At 43.3% G+C, this 17,017-nt stretch overlaps 1 protein-coding gene across 3 annotated transcripts in view; it reads right to left on the reverse strand.

Moving 5' to 3' along the window:
• Positions 1-881: 881 nt before the first annotated feature.
• Positions 882-17,017, reverse strand: part of LOC121550450 (E3 ubiquitin-protein ligase DTX1) — a 60,738-nt gene continuing 44,602 nt past the window's right edge. For all 3 annotated transcript variants that reach the window (XM_041862715.2, XM_041862717.2, XM_041862716.2), the window contains exons 5-11: positions 13,305-13,366; positions 12,980-13,141; positions 9,137-9,198; positions 8,832-8,990; positions 8,296-8,457; positions 5,738-5,827; positions 882-5,613 (exon numbers count right to left, since the gene is read on the reverse strand). In XM_041862715.2, coding sequence (XP_041718649.1) covers positions 5,389-5,613; positions 5,738-5,827; positions 8,296-8,457; positions 8,832-8,990; positions 9,137-9,198; positions 12,980-13,141; positions 13,305-13,366 — 922 coding nt within the window. In that variant the 3' untranslated portion in view covers positions 882-5,388. The remainder of the gene's footprint in view (positions 5,614-5,737; positions 5,828-8,295; positions 8,458-8,831; positions 8,991-9,136; positions 9,199-12,979; positions 13,142-13,304; positions 13,367-17,017) is intronic.

Below are 17,017 nucleotides of genomic sequence, written 5' to 3' on the forward strand. Positions count from 1 at the left end.
CGCTGCAGGATTTTAATCCATGACGGCGTAGTGTGTTACTAATGGTTTTCTTTGAGACTGTGGTCCCAGCTCTCTTCAGGTCATTGACCAGGTCCTGCCGTGTAGTTCTGGGCTGATCCCTCACCTTCCTCATGATCATTGATGCCCCATGAGATGAGATCTTGCATGGAGCCCCAGACCGAGGGTGATTGACCGTCATCTTGAACTTCTTCCATTTTCTAATAATTGCGCCAACAGTTGTTGCCTTCTCACCAAGCTGCTTGCCTATTGTCCTGTAGCCCATCCCAGCCTTGTGCAGGTCTACAATTTTATCCCTGATGTCCTTACACAGCTCTCTGGTCTTGGCCATTGTGGAGAGGTTGGAGTCTGTTTGATTGAGTGTGTGGACTGGTGTCTTTTATACAGGTAACAAGTTCAAACAGGTGCAGTTAATACAGGTAATGAGTGGAGAACAGGAGGGCTTCTTAAAGAAAAACTAACAGGTCTGTGAGAGACGGAATTCTTACTGGTTGGTAGGTGATCAAATACTTATGTCATGCAATAAAATGCAAATTAATTACTTAAAAATCATACAATGTGATTTTCTGGATTTTTCATGCTTTGTAAGTAGGAAAACCTGCAAAATCGGCAGTGTATCAAATACTTGTTCTCCCCACTGTATATATAAACATGGGGGATTGGAAGTGATGCAGACAATTACATTGATGGAAGTTACAATGTATCTGCAATATTAAGCTGATCTACCCCCCCCAAAAAAAACAATTTACTGCCGGTGCAAACTGTTACCACCACACTCCACAGCTCGAGCAAAGCTTGTTTATATCGGCAGAGCTAAAGGAAGAGGAGGACGTGGTGGCAACGAAAGACAGTAAAGAACGAGGTCAAACAAACTACCCTGTTGAGGGCACATTTATTTTTCACATGAAACACACAAACATGCAACAAAGTCATCACAATCCAATAAAGACTGATAGATTAAGAAGCCCTTCAATGTTTTATGTCTCTAATCTTGCCTTTATTTCTAGTCATTTGATTATACATTTCAAATCTCAATTTCTCTTTGTGTGTTGTGGTTTCTTTTTTAAATCATAATATGTTGCTTCTGATGAGAAATGATTATTTGAATATTGAACCATAGCCACATGGCTCTCTGACATTTTGTCAGGAGAAAATGGGCACTTAAAATGCAGACGATTACCTCATACATACGATCACCATTTATGTGCAACCTGAAGAGAGGACGGAGCAGCAAAGCGCTAGCTCATTCTCATCTCTCTCCATCAAACCCTCTTTAGAGGTAAAAAAACAGACAAGCAGTCCACCATGCCACTCCACACGGGACACAGCTGGATGACATCTCTAATGACTCAATAACAATTGTCACATACAAAATATTTTCTTTGTCAGCAGACTTCTTTAGGTCTTGAGTAACATGCACTTCTATGAAAACATTTTTGTCTCAACCCCCAAACGTTTACTGTTTCAATCTTTTTGGAGCTTAAACCAAACATTTTCACACACACATGCACATACGCTCACACACGCAGACCCCCTATCTCACACCTACACAGATTCCCACCAAATTGTTGCAGGTGTATCTGTGTAGACATAAGCACAGTATGCTGTGGAGGTTATCAATATGATTGAAAATGTAAACTCCTAATGAGAAAGTATCCCTGTTAATGTATCCTTACAAGTCAGCGTTACCCCATTTCCCACACCTAATCAATATATGCTATGGAAAATCGTATGGAATGTATATTAATTACTGTAATGTAACAATGTTACACAGTATGAATGCTCAATTGAAGATATTCAATCTTTAAAAAAATACATCAAAAATATGTGTTCTCCTATACGGAGCATTTGAGCAATACCCTTGGATCACAAATGGACATACCTTACAGAATGTTGAACATCCATTCTCCTGTCCCCAAAACCTCCTGCTACACGTGACATGAGGTACAAATTGCTCGCATATATAATTGCATAAACTCTATTCCTCTGTCCAAAACCAGACAATAAAATGTATGCTCACATTAAAATTCCCCGGTGTACAGACTCCACTGAAAGCATACTGACCTTATGTACACACCTGAAAGGCTGAGGAGGCCTAGACCATAAAATTACAGTTACATACTTAAGCATTTGGAGACTGGAAATGTAAGTCTATAAATATGAACTGATACAGTACATCAGTTAAAGTACAATGACATGGAAAATAGGGTTGGCCAAGCAAAAATGTTTTATCTGTACAACTTAATGAGTCTCACTTTAAATAGGAAATTCCCTGATAAGACTGGAAGCATTTCTTTCCTGTTTTTCCCCATTTAAGAGAGTGACAAAAAGCTTAAAGTTAGTCACACTTGCACAAGGATAAAGAAGAAATGAACAGGGAAGATGACTCTTGTTTTTCACTCACCAGTTTGGGGGTACTGACAGTATCCTCCTCTTGGTTCTATTAGGTTATACAAGGTAAATGACACAATTAGAATTCTCTTTCTATGGTCAATGACCCATCTGGGGGATAGGGTCGACTACATGCTGCTAAACTCCCCCCAACCAATAATAAAGAGGGACCTACTGTTTTTACTGAATACCTCAGCGACTCCAATACAGAATCTACATTAACGACAGCAGCAAATTCTAAGACTACTACTAATATAAGACGCTCATAACATGGCATACATATTTCAACAGTCCCTGACATACTGGCAAATCACATATGCCAGATTTGATGTATTAATGTTAATATGTGCCTGTGTGTATAGTTTTGTGGGCGGGTAAATGTGAGTGTATATTTTCATTATATAGAAGAGTATAAAAAATCAATTAAACTTACACCATATGACTCAAATTGAGCATACATGTACATTTAAAGGTAGATCAGATCTGCAAATGTATAGATATATATATTTGAAGCAATGCAAGACAAGTTTATAAACATAAACAGCTGAATTTGTAGCCAATACATTTAAAGACATCTTCCTAAAATGAAAGGATTAATTAAAGAAAACTGCTGCCTCAAAGTGCTACGGAAGACTATGATTCAGTCCAAAATATTCAAAAGCATTTAAAGGATCAAAACCCGTGAAGTGGGTGGCACACCATAAAACTTCAACATGAATCTCTTCTAGATTATACCAACATCTCCACTCATTAAAATTTGTCAGATCCTACTGAAGGAAATAGATTTTTGCAGCTTAAAGGTTAACTGTTATTTTTCGGAAAAGAAACTCACAAGATTTCATCATGACTAAAATCTTCAATAACTCTTTAGCTTATGGGCATAGAATCTGTGGGAAGGGAGATGGGAAGGAGCAAAGGGAGTAACATTCCCAGTGCAACATCAGCTTCACGTACTGTACTTTAAAGAACAACATTCTGAGTGATCCTACTGTAGAATGAGCTCCTCTAGCTGCTGAGGGAAGGGGAAACGCAGCAGTGGCCCGTACATCAGTATCAGACCTAAGAGCCTTTAGACAGGTGGGGGTCTGTTGTCTGCAGCACCAGGGAGCAGCAGAGGCTTATCATGCAACCAGCCCAGCATTGCAGAGCAGAGGATGAACACCAGGGGCTCGTACATCACTGTGTGTGTGTGTGTGTGTGTGTGTGTGTGTGTGTGTGTGTGTGTGTGTGTGTGTGTGTGTGTGTGTGTGTGTGTGTGTGTGTGTGTGTGTGTGTGTGTGTGTGTGTGTGTGTGTGTGTGGCACGCTCTGCCTACTCTACTGTATGATGGATCAGAGGAGAGAGTCATTCTTTGAGGAGGACATCGCTCTCTGAGAAGCATGTTCTGCTTCTCTGTTGAAGCACTGAAGCGTTCGAGATTGCGCCATAGAAATGTAAAAGTAATTTCCGATTGAGCCGACATATACAGCGTTTACCGTGAATGCAGTCTCTGCTAACTCGGGAATATTGTCTTTAAATTTAAATCACGCTGTAATGCTCAACTACCGCAATACGGATTAAATAGAGCCCTTAGAGAGCGAATTAACCCCACAGCACACACACACTAACACACACTCAAAAACACACGCAAGTAGGCAAGCACATGTGATGCGAGCGTGATAGATCATTCCAACGCCTGGGCCTCCTCTAAGACAGGCTTATTCACAGAGGTCAATGTCACCAGTGTTTCAACAAAACAAATTAGGTTAACCTTGGAGTGGAGCGAGGCTTGCTCGACTGCCTCAGTTCTTAACTTATAGAAGCATACATTTTTTAACAATCATCTAACTGGTCGTTAAGATGCTTGTGGATGGATCTATATCAGGTTAACTTCCAAAGGCCTCCTCAGGTTGGCACCCCATTAGAATATACATTTACTGTGAGACAGCTGAATCCTCAAATCATCTGACTGTCTCTCTGTCAGGTGGTGCATGTCAACCTTCAACAGACTCACTGGCCAGTGACGCCAAGCCTTTGTGAAACGGCCCTGTGTAGCCAATCAGAGATGCCCTCTCTCCTTCCTGAGAATCACATCACCGTGACCGTCCACTCAGATCTACAGACAGTTTTGGTGCAGAAAACCACCAAGCTAAAACTAAGCAAAAGGCCTCACTTTCAAAAGACTCTCACTAGCAACCACATCAGCATGTCACAACAAGTTGAACTGTGTAGATTTAGTGTGAATTGGACTAATAAGTGTCAGATCTGGGAAAGCAACCACGCTTTTACAATTCTGCATATTAAAATTCTCCTGAAGATTTCCACACAAATACCAACTACAACTTGAGAAATCACTTCCCTACTCTTTAAAAAATACACATCTGATAAAACTAGAACAAACTGTGACAGACATCTAAAGCCTTCAGAGCCCTAGCCAACTGTCTTTGCAAAAGTCCCAGGTATGCGGTCAACATTAAAATGCAATATCAAACTCTGGGCCATATGGTTTGGTGGTGAGTATAAACAGACATCTCTTTCAATGCCATGATGTCACAGTCCTAAAATCTTCTTCAGTACAAAAGAGGAGGATCAAAATCCTGTCTCAGAGGAATCAATTAACAGTTGATGTGCAATAATGTCTAAATCCCACAACAGCCAATACACATTGAGATCTGTTTTCATTTAAATCCTGTCTTCACGTTCCTTTACCCTATCAGGTTGAAATCTTGGCAAAAATACACATGCTCAAGGCACGGACAAAGTTTTACAGTTATGTTTAGGTAAATGCAAATAACAGTATAACACAATCATGATGTTATAATGTCATTTGCTATATTTCCATGGCCACATACAGAATCTGAGGGTCTTTAGGTGTGTTTTGGGTGTGGGGAGTAAAATATAGTTATCTCGGCTGCATGTTGCCTCTTCATGCAGAGGCCCACTCTATGTCAGAGAGGAGTATTGTATGGGTGGTGGTCCTCGGTGGCCTCTCTGCCCCCCTCAGTCCTTCAGGTTGTCCTCTCCCACCCCCTGGGCTGACAGCTCTGTCAGGACGTTGTCCAGGTAGTTGGGGTCTGGGTAGCCGTGCCCTGTCAGGTTGGAGCCAAACTCTGTCTTGTGGTGGATCTCGTTCCACACCACCGTGTCCGACTCGCCCGTGGTGCTGGACGTGTCGATGGTGAAGATGAGGCGGCGGTCCCACGCCATGATCAGGAGCTTCAGGACCTGGGGACAGACAGACAGACTTACATGTCTTTTTCTAGTCCAGTCAAGGGTGTTGCCTACTACAGCATGTATTGTGGAAAACATGTTATTCCCATATACACACAGACAGTACTGTAAGTCTTACCTTCCTGCCCTTGTCATTGTCTGGGAGGTAGCAGTGCCGTGGGAAGCCTCTAGCGCTGAACTTCTTCCCTGGGTTGGGATGCTCTGTGGCCTGGTGAAAAGGACAAAAACATTCACAACCAGTGGCGGCTCCTGAAAAAATTCTCAGGGGGGGCAATTTTTCTGATGATTTAGGTGACCTACACACATTTTAAAAAAGGTATGTCCAGCAACAACATGAAGACAGGGGCAGCATATAAGTCAATACCAGAAGCATTTATTGACTGATCTCAAAAGTGTTGGCTTACAAAAGCAAAATAAGTTATCACAGTAAAAATAATCAAGGGTGTTCTTTCACATTCCTCAACACTGCATAAACAATATGCATTTCCATAAAACACCTCATCTAATTGTGCCACAAAGTTGACAAGTCCAAGAAAAATACCAGGGTTGGTGGAGCCCTCAGTTTCATCTTTGCCTCGCAAAGCTAACTCAAACACTCCGCAAAACTTCACACACTGGATTAGCCGGCTGAGGATGTGGCGGTTCTTGCTAACCTCATCGTTGTGGCGGCGGACAGCTAGCCTGTATCCCTCATCCAGTTGAGTGAGTGGCAATGTTCACTCTCCCCAAAGCAGACAATCTCAAACAGCTATCCATGTGGGTCTTTGACAGCTCATGTTTCTTAATCTTTTCTGAAAGATGGTGCATGTCTGTTACACCAGTCGCTGTCCAAGCGGTGCTGTCTGCCGTGCCGCCTTCAGGGTGAAAGAGTAAGCAGGGGTAGCAGAAGACTGCATTAGCTACATCGCAGCCTGCTAGCCAGGTTTTTCGTTCGTACCAATTTTTGGAAAATCCTCGGGTGTAGGACTTTCCCCCCTTTAGTAGAAACCTGCTGAATTATTAAATTTGGTCTGGGAGGTCCTAATTGTTTCGTTGCCAATTTATCTTGATTTGTTCGCCGACAAAAAGGAACTTCTTTCAAAGAGACAATCGAGTTGCACTGAACGCTAGCCATCTTGACAGTAGTACGTGAATTGATTGACGCTGCTACCCGCTCTTTTCTTAGTTACGTTCATGGTTATGTTACGTATGACGAAAGCGCGTAAGTGCAAGCCCTCCCGGAACCCATAGAGATTGTATTGAAAGCTCTGATATTTGAAAAAAAAATTTTACATGAGAGTCTATGAGAGACTTCTGGGGCGATTTTCAACCTGACTGAAATCGCCCCAAAAGGGGCGGGGCCATTTGAAGCACGACTTTAGCCTGATTGGACATTTAGTGGCAGATCAGACGTCTAGATTAGAACACTGATAACTACTGTTGCCGTGATATAATTGATTAGAAAAAAAATCCCTTCCTTTTCCCGTTTGGCAGTGCGTCGCCCATATCGCCCTAATGAACACACCGCCCCTGTTCACAACCCTGCTCTTTCTCTTTCAATTAACATTCAGTCAGAGGGAAATGTCAAATGTGCCCCTGGGACAAGATTCTATACTAGTACTCAGACTACTCTGTGAGTTTATTTGCACTCTATCAAAGCATTAATTGGGGGGGTGAATGCCACTGCCAAAACAAAACCTTTTTACTTTTCATCAAGAAACATGTTCATCAAGAAAAACAAACAAAATATAATTATTGTAAAATTGACTGTGTCCATAAAATTTTGATAGTAAGTATAAGCTGGAAGTAGAGGCCTAAGCATTGTTGTTCACTAATTTACCCCAAGTAGGGAAAGGATGGCGGGGGTGAAAAGTAATAAAGGGGAGTATATATATAAAAAACATGGGGGATTGGAAGTGATGCAGACAATTAGATTGATGGAAGTTACAATCTATCTGCAATATTAAGCTGATCTATCCCCCCCCCCCCAAAAAAAAATAAATAAATAAAAAATAAAATAAAGAAACATGTTCTTTATACCAGTTGTATAACAAACAAGTAACTGCCATGCTCTGTGATGCAGGTGATATGTGTTGACATGCCACACCATACTCATTGTACTCCACTCTACTTCATAATGTACTGTATCATTACTATATCATGACTTTCTTACACAGAGTACAGCTGTCAGTGAAGATGTGTTTGAAGGGGGAAGTGAGGAGGGTGAGTGGTGTGATGGGGCACTGTGGGTGGGTTGTGGTGTGATGTGCTGATGCAGTGTGGAGGGCAGGGGACAGACAGACATAGTCTCCCTCTTCCCTCCCCAGGGAGACTAAGCCTGCTCTTCTGAAAATAAAGGTCACTTCATTGACTCTATTAAAGCTCCGCTCTGCAGTCAGGATGAAATATGCAGCCCTCTTCCCTCCTCTCGACCGCCTCCGCCCACTGCAAAGAGAGGAGGTGAATCGTTCTCTCTCTCTCTTTACGAGGATGCAGTCACGCGGCTTTGGGACATTTCAACCCCCTCAGCAACACTAAACACATAATCAAATACCCTCTGAAGCATCCTCATGTCAGACACAACAGTCTTATACCAATGTAGATGGAAGACAATAGACCTAGGAAGGAGAGCCAGTGGATGAGTGGACTGTGTGAGTGTGAAGGATATAAGGGTGGGACGTAAAGTGTCGTGCTTACCTGTATGCCAGCAGGAATGTCATAGACGATGCGGATGGTCTTGGCCTCCGGGTAGCCAGGCAGGCAGTGGGGAATGACATGGTACTCCATCTTCCCAGGGGGCTGTGTGCCTGTCTTCTCCCCATAGATAGCCTTACAGGTGGGGCACTGTAGACTGCCATCCTGGACAGGGACACATTAAATGTTCAATATTCATTCCTAATCTAATCAAACATATTTAATCTAATCTAGAGTGATTTCATGGACATAGAGCCATCTTCTGTACTAAATAGACTTTAAATAAAAAAATAATTGTAATTTTGTTTAATGGTTATGCATTCAAATGAGCATGAACTGTGCTTTGCAGAGTAAGGCCTGCTTCTGAATGAGTTTGATCTCAATCTAGTCTAATCTCATCTCATCTAATCGAATGATATCAAAGTATAACACATCACATCAAATGGGATGTGTAATTTCACCCACTACTATACAATATCATATTATGATATGGTATCATTGATACCATAACAAGCGCTGGCGCGAATGCCCTTTCTCACCTTGTTGCCATTGTTGTACATGGCCACCAGGCACAGCAGATGGTAAATGTGCCCACACTTGCCAAGCTTGCCCACCATTTCTGGCTTTATGCCCTTGTGCTGCAGGACACCCTCGTAACCCGATGACATCACCAGCCTCTCCATGCAGATGGTGCAGTCCTGGGAAGGGAAAGTGAGTGGGCACCAGTTAGACCCTAACAGCTACTGTATCTTACTGTAGGGTTGGGATGCATAGCAATGATACACTGTACAGTATATTGATTTCAAACCGCATTAAAGTGTGTGTCACCCAGGACTCTCCTTACCTCATCAGGGGCTACCTTCACTTTCTCTGTGTATCTCCGCACTACATCCTCTGGGTTTTTCCCTAGCAATAAAACACAACATTGAAGGCATATGGTTAAAAGGAAAATATGACTAGATAGATCTGCATAAGGAGAAGTGAATGCTGTCTATTTGAGCAATAGGTAAACCCAGTGACTGGTCTGGCTCTAAAGTACCATAGACCTACTTGATTATGATGAGACAGACCAGTCCAATAAGAGAGTGTGAATAATACTGTGTGTGATGTTGAAGAGGAGGTCACCTTCAAAGTGACACAGAACAATGAGCCATCACCCACACACCAAGCTAATCCCAATGTGAAACTAAGCTAGCATGGCTGTCAGAGCTCACCCACAGCTTACACCTCTAATACGCTTACAGACGGGCACTCTTCCCCCAGCACATTTGTTTGCTCATTTGGGGAACAGAGAGAGGGAGAGAGAGAAAGGGGGAAGGGGGGAGGAAGAGAGTGAAAGAGACAGAGAAGCGAGAGAGATGAGAGAAAGCAATGGAGAGAGAGAGATACAGAGGGAGAGACAGGGAGAAGGACTGCATTATGCATTTTCCGGCATTGCCTTTTTGATGGTTTCATTTGCTAGATCAAAGGCCTCTCTAGCCTCCTTTAGAGTGGCAGCCGGAACAGGATAACCCCAAATCTCTTTCCCTCTCTGCCTCGTTCCATGGGGGCTATGCTGCATCAGTTGGTAGAGCATGGCGCTTGCAACGCCAGGGTTGTGGGTTCGTTTCCCACGGGGGGCCAGTATGAAAATGTACGCACTCACTAACTGTAAGTCGCTCTGGATAAGAGCGTCTGCTAAATGACTAAAATGTAAAAAAAATAATGATAATTGGCTGCAACCCATCTATCAGTCCGTGGTGTCCTCCCGTCCCAATGCCCCCGCCTGAGTCTGCGGCCCGGGGATGGAGTGATGAAGGGGAGGGAGGGGAGAGATGGCGGAGGTGTCTGGGTGGAACAGAGTGATGCAGGGCTGAAAAACCCACCGCCTGCACTGACCAATTAGGACAGACACTCAAACGGGGACGCCTGTGGTTTCAACGGCATCAAATTGACATTGGCCTGGCGCCATTTTAGCTAAAGCCACACATCTCACCACAGGATCATCATCAACCCATCTCACTACAATAGATTCATCTTAATTATAGTTGTGGAAATAGCTAATTTAATAAATAGTTAATTTCAATGTGGTGGGAAACCCATTAAATGTGGTGAGTGTGACTGTAATCCCTCCCTTTCCCTTCATCAGGGTCATCAGGACTGCATTGTCCAATCTGCTGACAGGGTCATTAGCTACCCGCTTCTACATCTGCATTGCTTGCTGTTTGGGGTTTTAGGCTGGGTTTCAGTATAGCACTTTGTGACATCTGTTCATGTAAAAAGGGCTTTATAAATACATTGTATTGATTGACCTGCCCTCCACCGAGGACCTGCACGACTCCAGGACAAGGAAGCATGCAGGAAAGATCATCGCCGACCCCCCCAACTTGGACACCCCATCTTTCAAAGAATCCCCTCTGGCAAACGGTTCAGGTCAAACATGACCAAAACCCCCCGCCGCCTGAACAGTTTTTTCCCCGGTACCGTGGTCCTCACCAACTGGCCATGAGGCTCATAGGAATTAAGAGACTTTGCATTGAGCCGAACACTGCACCTTGCCATCAATGAGGTGAAATAATAATAACTGCACTATACTGCATTTGCACTATGTACACCTCTCCATATATAGATATATCCCCTCTGTAAATTGTATGTCCTCACTGTGAATCAGCTTATACTCCAGAGTTGCACAGTCGTGGTCAAAAGTTTTGAGAATGACACATGTATTGGTCTTCACAAAGTTTGCTGCTTCAGTGTTTTTAGATGTTTTTGTCAGATGTTACTATGGTATACTGAAGTATAATTACAAGCATTCCATAAGTGTCAAAGGCTTTTATTGACAATTACATTACATTTATGCAAAGAGTCAATATTTGCAGTGTTGACCCTTATTTTTCAAGACCTCTGCAATCCGCCTTGGCATGCTGTCAATTAACTTCTGGGCCACATCCTGACTGATGGCAGCCCATTCTTGCATAATCAATGCTTGGAGTTTGTCAGAATTTGTGGGTTTTTGTTTGTCCACCCGCCTCATGAGGATTGACCACGTTCTCAATGGGATTAAGGTCTGGGGAGTTCCCTGGCCATGGACCCAAAATGTCGATGTTTTGTTCCCCGAGCCACTTAGTTATCACTTTTGCCTTATGGCAAGGTGCTCCATCATACTGGAAAAGGCATTGTTCGTCACCAAACTGTTCTTGGATGGTTGGGAGAAGTTGCTCTCAGAGGATGTGTTGGTACCATTCTTTATTCATGGCTGTGTTCTAAGGCAAAATTGTGAGTGAGCCCACTCCCTTGGCTGAGAAGCAACCCCACACATGAATGGTCTCAGGATGCTTTACTGTTGGAAAGGGGATTCATCAGAGAAAATGACTTTACCCCAGTCCTTAGCAGTCCAATCCCTGTACCTTTTGCAGAATATCAGTCTGTCCCTGATGTTTTTCCTGGAGAGAAGTGGCTTCCTCGCTGCCCTTCTTGACACCAGGCCATCCTCCAAAAGTCTTCGCCTCACTGTGCGTGCAGATGCACTCACACCTGCCTGCTGCCATTCCTGAGCAAGCTCTGCACTGGTGGTGCCCTGATCCCGCAGCTGAATCAACTTTAGGAGACGGTCCTGGCGCTTGCTGGACTTTCTTGGGCGTCCTGAAGCCTTCTTCACAACAATTGAACCTCTCTCCTTGAAGTTCTTGATGATCCGATAAATGGTTGATTTAGGTGCAATCTTACTAGCAGCAATTTCCTTGCCTGTGAAGCCCTTTTTGTGCAAAGCAATGATGATGGCACGTGTTTCCTTGCAGGTAACAATGGTTAACAGAGGAAGAACAATGATTTCAAGCACCACCCTCCTTTTAAAGCTTCCAGTCTGTTATTTTAACTCAATCAGCATGACAGAGTGATCTCCAGCCTTGTCCTCGTCAACACTCTCACCTGTGTTAACGAGAGAATCACTTACATGATGTCAGCTGGTCCTTTTGTGGCAGGGCTGAAATGCAGTGGAAATGTTTTTGGTGGATTAAGTTCATTTTCATGGCAATGAGGGACTTTGCAATTAATTGCAATTCATCTGATCACTCTTGATAACATTCTGGAGTATATGCAAATTGGCATCATAAAAACTGAGGCAGCATACTTTGTGAAAATTAATATTTGTGTCATTCTCAAAACTTTTGACCACGACTGTATGTTTACTGTATTTATATTGTATATTCTGTATGTTGACTTTGTGTCTGTATTCTGTTTGTATATTGTCTATTGCTGGCAGCACCTACTCACTAAGTCAAATACCGGGTATGTTTAAATGTTCTTAGTGAATAAAGTTATTCTGATTCTTCTGATTATCCAGAGGAGAGATTTACTTTACATCTTAATGTCTCAATTGAATTCCTCTCACACTCCATGACAGCCCCTCCTCTCTAGTGTTCCTGTGAGCCCTCCCTGTCATACATACAGATGTAGGATCTTAACTTGAGCCAGTTTGCTACAGCATGAAAATAATCCTGCAGCAACAGGAAATGTGAATGGATTATAATTAATAGACATTTTTGTAGGGGTTGATACATTTTTCGTAAGGGAGAATCAACTCTGACATTTCAAAGTGGAAATTACAAACGTCAGAAGCCTTTTAAACCTCAAATACACTACAATTTGCATTACAGGAAAGTTCTCCTGCAACAGGGTGATCAAATTAAGATCCTACATCTGTACATACCTCTCCTGAGGTGCTTCTTCTTGGTCTTGCGGCAGATGCCATTGACCCCGGGCACAGGCTTCATGTCACTCTTGTTGATGGGCGGTGGGTGCAGGATGGGTTTAGGGGCCCGGGTCAGACACACGGGCAGGCCAGCAGCACACATCAGGATACCAGTCATACCTGGCACACACACACACACATTCATACAGGAAAGAAAATAGCCATGTTGGTTTAGTATTATGAGTAAGAACGGATGCGAAAACTAAAGAACTCATGTAAATGCAGCCTACAGGGAGAAAAATGTATTTTTAATTGCAAAAGATAAGAAAAATAGAACCATTACCTGCAATTGCTGGGTGAACTGGTCCAGAGCCAGTCAGGTTCTTAACAGGGAGGGCCGGGACCCTGCAGAGAGAAAAACGTCCAATATGAAATCATCAGGTTTTCAAAAGACTAAACATAATGACACTACAATTCACTGTTATAAAGTACTGTACATTCTCAGTCAGAATGGCCACACTTACACAGATGTAGAATATGTCGCCATAGTGCGAAAGAGTCCATGGTCACATCACGTGTCCTAGCTAGCAACTACACCAAAAACACAGACAAGACAGCCTGACTCATCAACAGTCACTGCTGTACCAGAGCATGATTCAGAATGACACTTAGAGAGCACATACTCACACACACTCCACACAGAGGACAAACACTGTTGTTTACTCGCAAAGACATCTAAAATAGGAAGTCATAGAGAGCTGTGCACAAAGCATGTGGGTCATGATGAGCTTGTGTGAGTGTGTGTCCCTTTTAAGAAACCACGGCCTCAGCTTCAGTCTGGTAATGGAGTGCCCTCCCACACAGGGCAGACCAGGCTTCAGGGAAAGGTCACCTGTCAGAGGAGCTAGGGTTAGAGACCGCAGACTGAGCCTCTTTTGCTGCTGCTTCTGCTACTCTATGTGCAGAGAAAATAACAACTGATCTGTGGTGATGGAGAGGACCACATAGAAGAAAAGGAAGCCATTTTGATGTCAACACAGCCAAAACAGTTTAGCGGTCATGCAATGATCGCAATGAAAAAAGAGCAGCTTTGATGATTGAATTATTATCCTGTATTAACTTACACAGTATTTCAGTACATGCAAGAAGCATGTCACTGAATTACAGTAGAATAATAACATTTTCTTACTTTCCCAAAGGTATTGTGTAACGTTAATACCATTGATCTAAGAGATCCCTTCCCCCAATAGCAGCTCTGACTATAAGTGCTCCACACTAATCAGCCCCTCCCACCGGCCTCTCTCTCTCTCTCTCTCTCTCTCTCTCTCTCTCTCTCTCTCTCTCTCTCTCTCTCTCTCTCTCTCTCTCTCTCTCTCTCTCTCTCCATGTACAGGCAGTGTCCAGGACCCTTAGCCCATTATCTCTTCAGCACCTCCCTCACAAATCCCTAACGAAAGGCCGCTTTGATGTGAGTAGACCCTGTGTTCCTATGCCAGGGGAGCCCTTCAATGAGCTCTACAGAATTAACAAAGGCCTTCGTGTCCTGGACACTCTGGGTCTGATCTGCCTTATCTCCACTCACTCTCAGGGGAACTAGTGTAGTGATATGCCAGCTAGGCTACATAGTGGAGTAGAGATATGAAGCTGTGGCCAGGACAAGGTCAGCTAGCTGGGTAATGGCCTATACTATAGCATGATGCATGTCAGACAGCTGTGTGCATGTGTGGCCCATGTATGCTCAGGAAGGCTGAAAAAAAGTATGTATTGTGTTGGAGAAAGGCCAAAAGCCAATAAGATTATCGTACTGGCATGTCTACAGTGCATGCTGTACACAGCGCCTCAAAATGGCAAATCAGCTCAAGCAGACAATAAGGCATTTACAAAGAAAACAAATTAGGCATTGCCCACGGGGAGAATTCCTCCCTATATTTAAACATGCACTTACAGTATCTCAAATCAAGTGTGCCTGCCTCTTGAAATACATGTATAATTCAGGAATTTCATGGAGGATGATTAAACAACACATTTCCACCAGGAGAGAGCAACATACAACAAGAGCCCTTGGCACTGTTGCACACATGTGTACACACACATGCATACACACACGCTAGTGCACACAGGATGCATCTTGAGACAGTGGAAGTGTAACAGCATTTGTAAGCATAATGTTTTAACACCATGAGATCATTCAACCATATAATCTCTTGTTGCACAAAAGCACACAACAGCATTTCTTGCCACATTTAATTTCTGAATATGGGACGCTAGTAACTCCAACTTTAAGCTTTTAACAAGACCCTTGAGTTATTCTTAGTAACACCTGGTCCACACTTGCAAACATTTAAAACATTTAAACCTTTTCTCCGTCTCAAAATCCGCATCAGCCAAATAAAATCTAAAAATGTTTATTGTTATCTGCTCCCATGGGATACCCTGGCACAGTTAGCCCTATGATAACAAAACCAGCTGGCCATGATTATTTCCTGTAACAAAATCTTCATCAGCCAACCAAAGATCTTAGACTTTATATCCACCAACCAATGGCATTTCTTAAAATAGGTCAACTTGGCCACCAGAGGGATATTTTCAACCCCCAAATTCAAGGTTTACTATTGTTCCGCTTGGTCTGTAACAAGTTTAGTGTGACAATATTGCACGACGCAGCCTTGACTAGGCTACTAGTTACTAACGTTAGACAAAATTCAAAAAGGCAAGTTTTTGCATATATGACTAAGTCCCAAGTTTTTGCTTATCAGTTTCACACACATCCATGTGCTTTACGGAAAAATCATAATGGAGATCTATACAACATTTAAGTTTATCATACATTCCAAAACACACAAGCAAGTCTACATCAGAATGGCTGAAAAGCAACAAATGCAAAGTTTTGGAATGGCCTAGTCAAAGTCCAGACCTAAACCCAATTGAGATGTTGTGATCTGATAACATTCAGGGTGTAATCTGTAAGCATATGGTTATAGTATCCCTCTTCTTCTCTGCTCTGCTCTTTATCATTGACCTGGTTCAGGGAAAGGACCGTCTCTGGGGCCAGTGACATGGTCCTTCCTGCAGCTGGGGCTAGGGCTGGGGCTGGGGTTCATGTGATGGGCCACTGCTGACCTACATCCCCCCTCCGCTCCTCTCCCTCTGTGGTCAGGGACATGGTCACGAGTCCACAGCTGGATGCCATGCTGCACACATAAAAGCCTCACAGTCACTCCTAAGATCTACTGATCATTTAGCTGTATTTTCATCTATTATTAAAACTGGTGTTCAGATTTGTTCAGGAGGTAGTACCTTACAAATGTGCAGTATATGGACACATTTTCACTTAAAACAATACCATAGCAGTGTTCAGGTATTTCACATTCAAGTAAATTCCATGAGTGAGTACAGACCCAGTAACCTCTATCTCTTTCGCTCCATCAACCCTTATCATTCTCTTCATCCTCTGTTCACTTTTCACAGTCCAGTCTACCCCTCCTCTCCTGCATCCCTCTCTTCTCCTCTATTCCTTCTCCTCCCCTCTCCCAGACTGACTCCCCAGCCTGACTTGAGCAGGAATTAATTAGGCTGAGAGCAATGTGATTTCCTCCGGATACAGAGACCAAATTAGGCCCAGTTACAGAAGTGCTGACGGAGCCCTTATTTCTCCTCATCTGTTTATCATGCACCAGAAAGACAGGGGGAAGTGGAGGAGAGGAGAAAACTCCAAAAGTGCTTAATCGCATATTGATGTGGTGGAGGACTGGGAGAGGAAGGCAGACCCTGACCCCGGCTATGCCCAGGGGAAGAATGTAATGCACTTTACAAAGCACCCCCAAAACAGACAAATAAGCAATAATGACACAGAGCAACTTTTACATAGCATCAGTTTGGTCTGGATGGGCCTTCATGATTTATTCAGTTATTTCTCCTTTAATTCTATCTAATGGAGATAGGGCTGAGGGGTCTAGTGGAGAGCAGAGAAGGGTAGGCTACACACAGGGCTGTGTAATCCCTGCTTCATCCACTGGCTTCCTCTCATCAGATAGCTAGCTGAACAGAGGACAACGT

The sequence above is a fragment of the Coregonus clupeaformis genome, chromosome 18 (assembly GCF_020615455.1).
Source record: "Coregonus clupeaformis isolate EN_2021a chromosome 18, ASM2061545v1, whole genome shotgun sequence".
Taxonomy (NCBI): domain Eukaryota; kingdom Metazoa; phylum Chordata; class Actinopteri; order Salmoniformes; family Salmonidae; genus Coregonus; species Coregonus clupeaformis.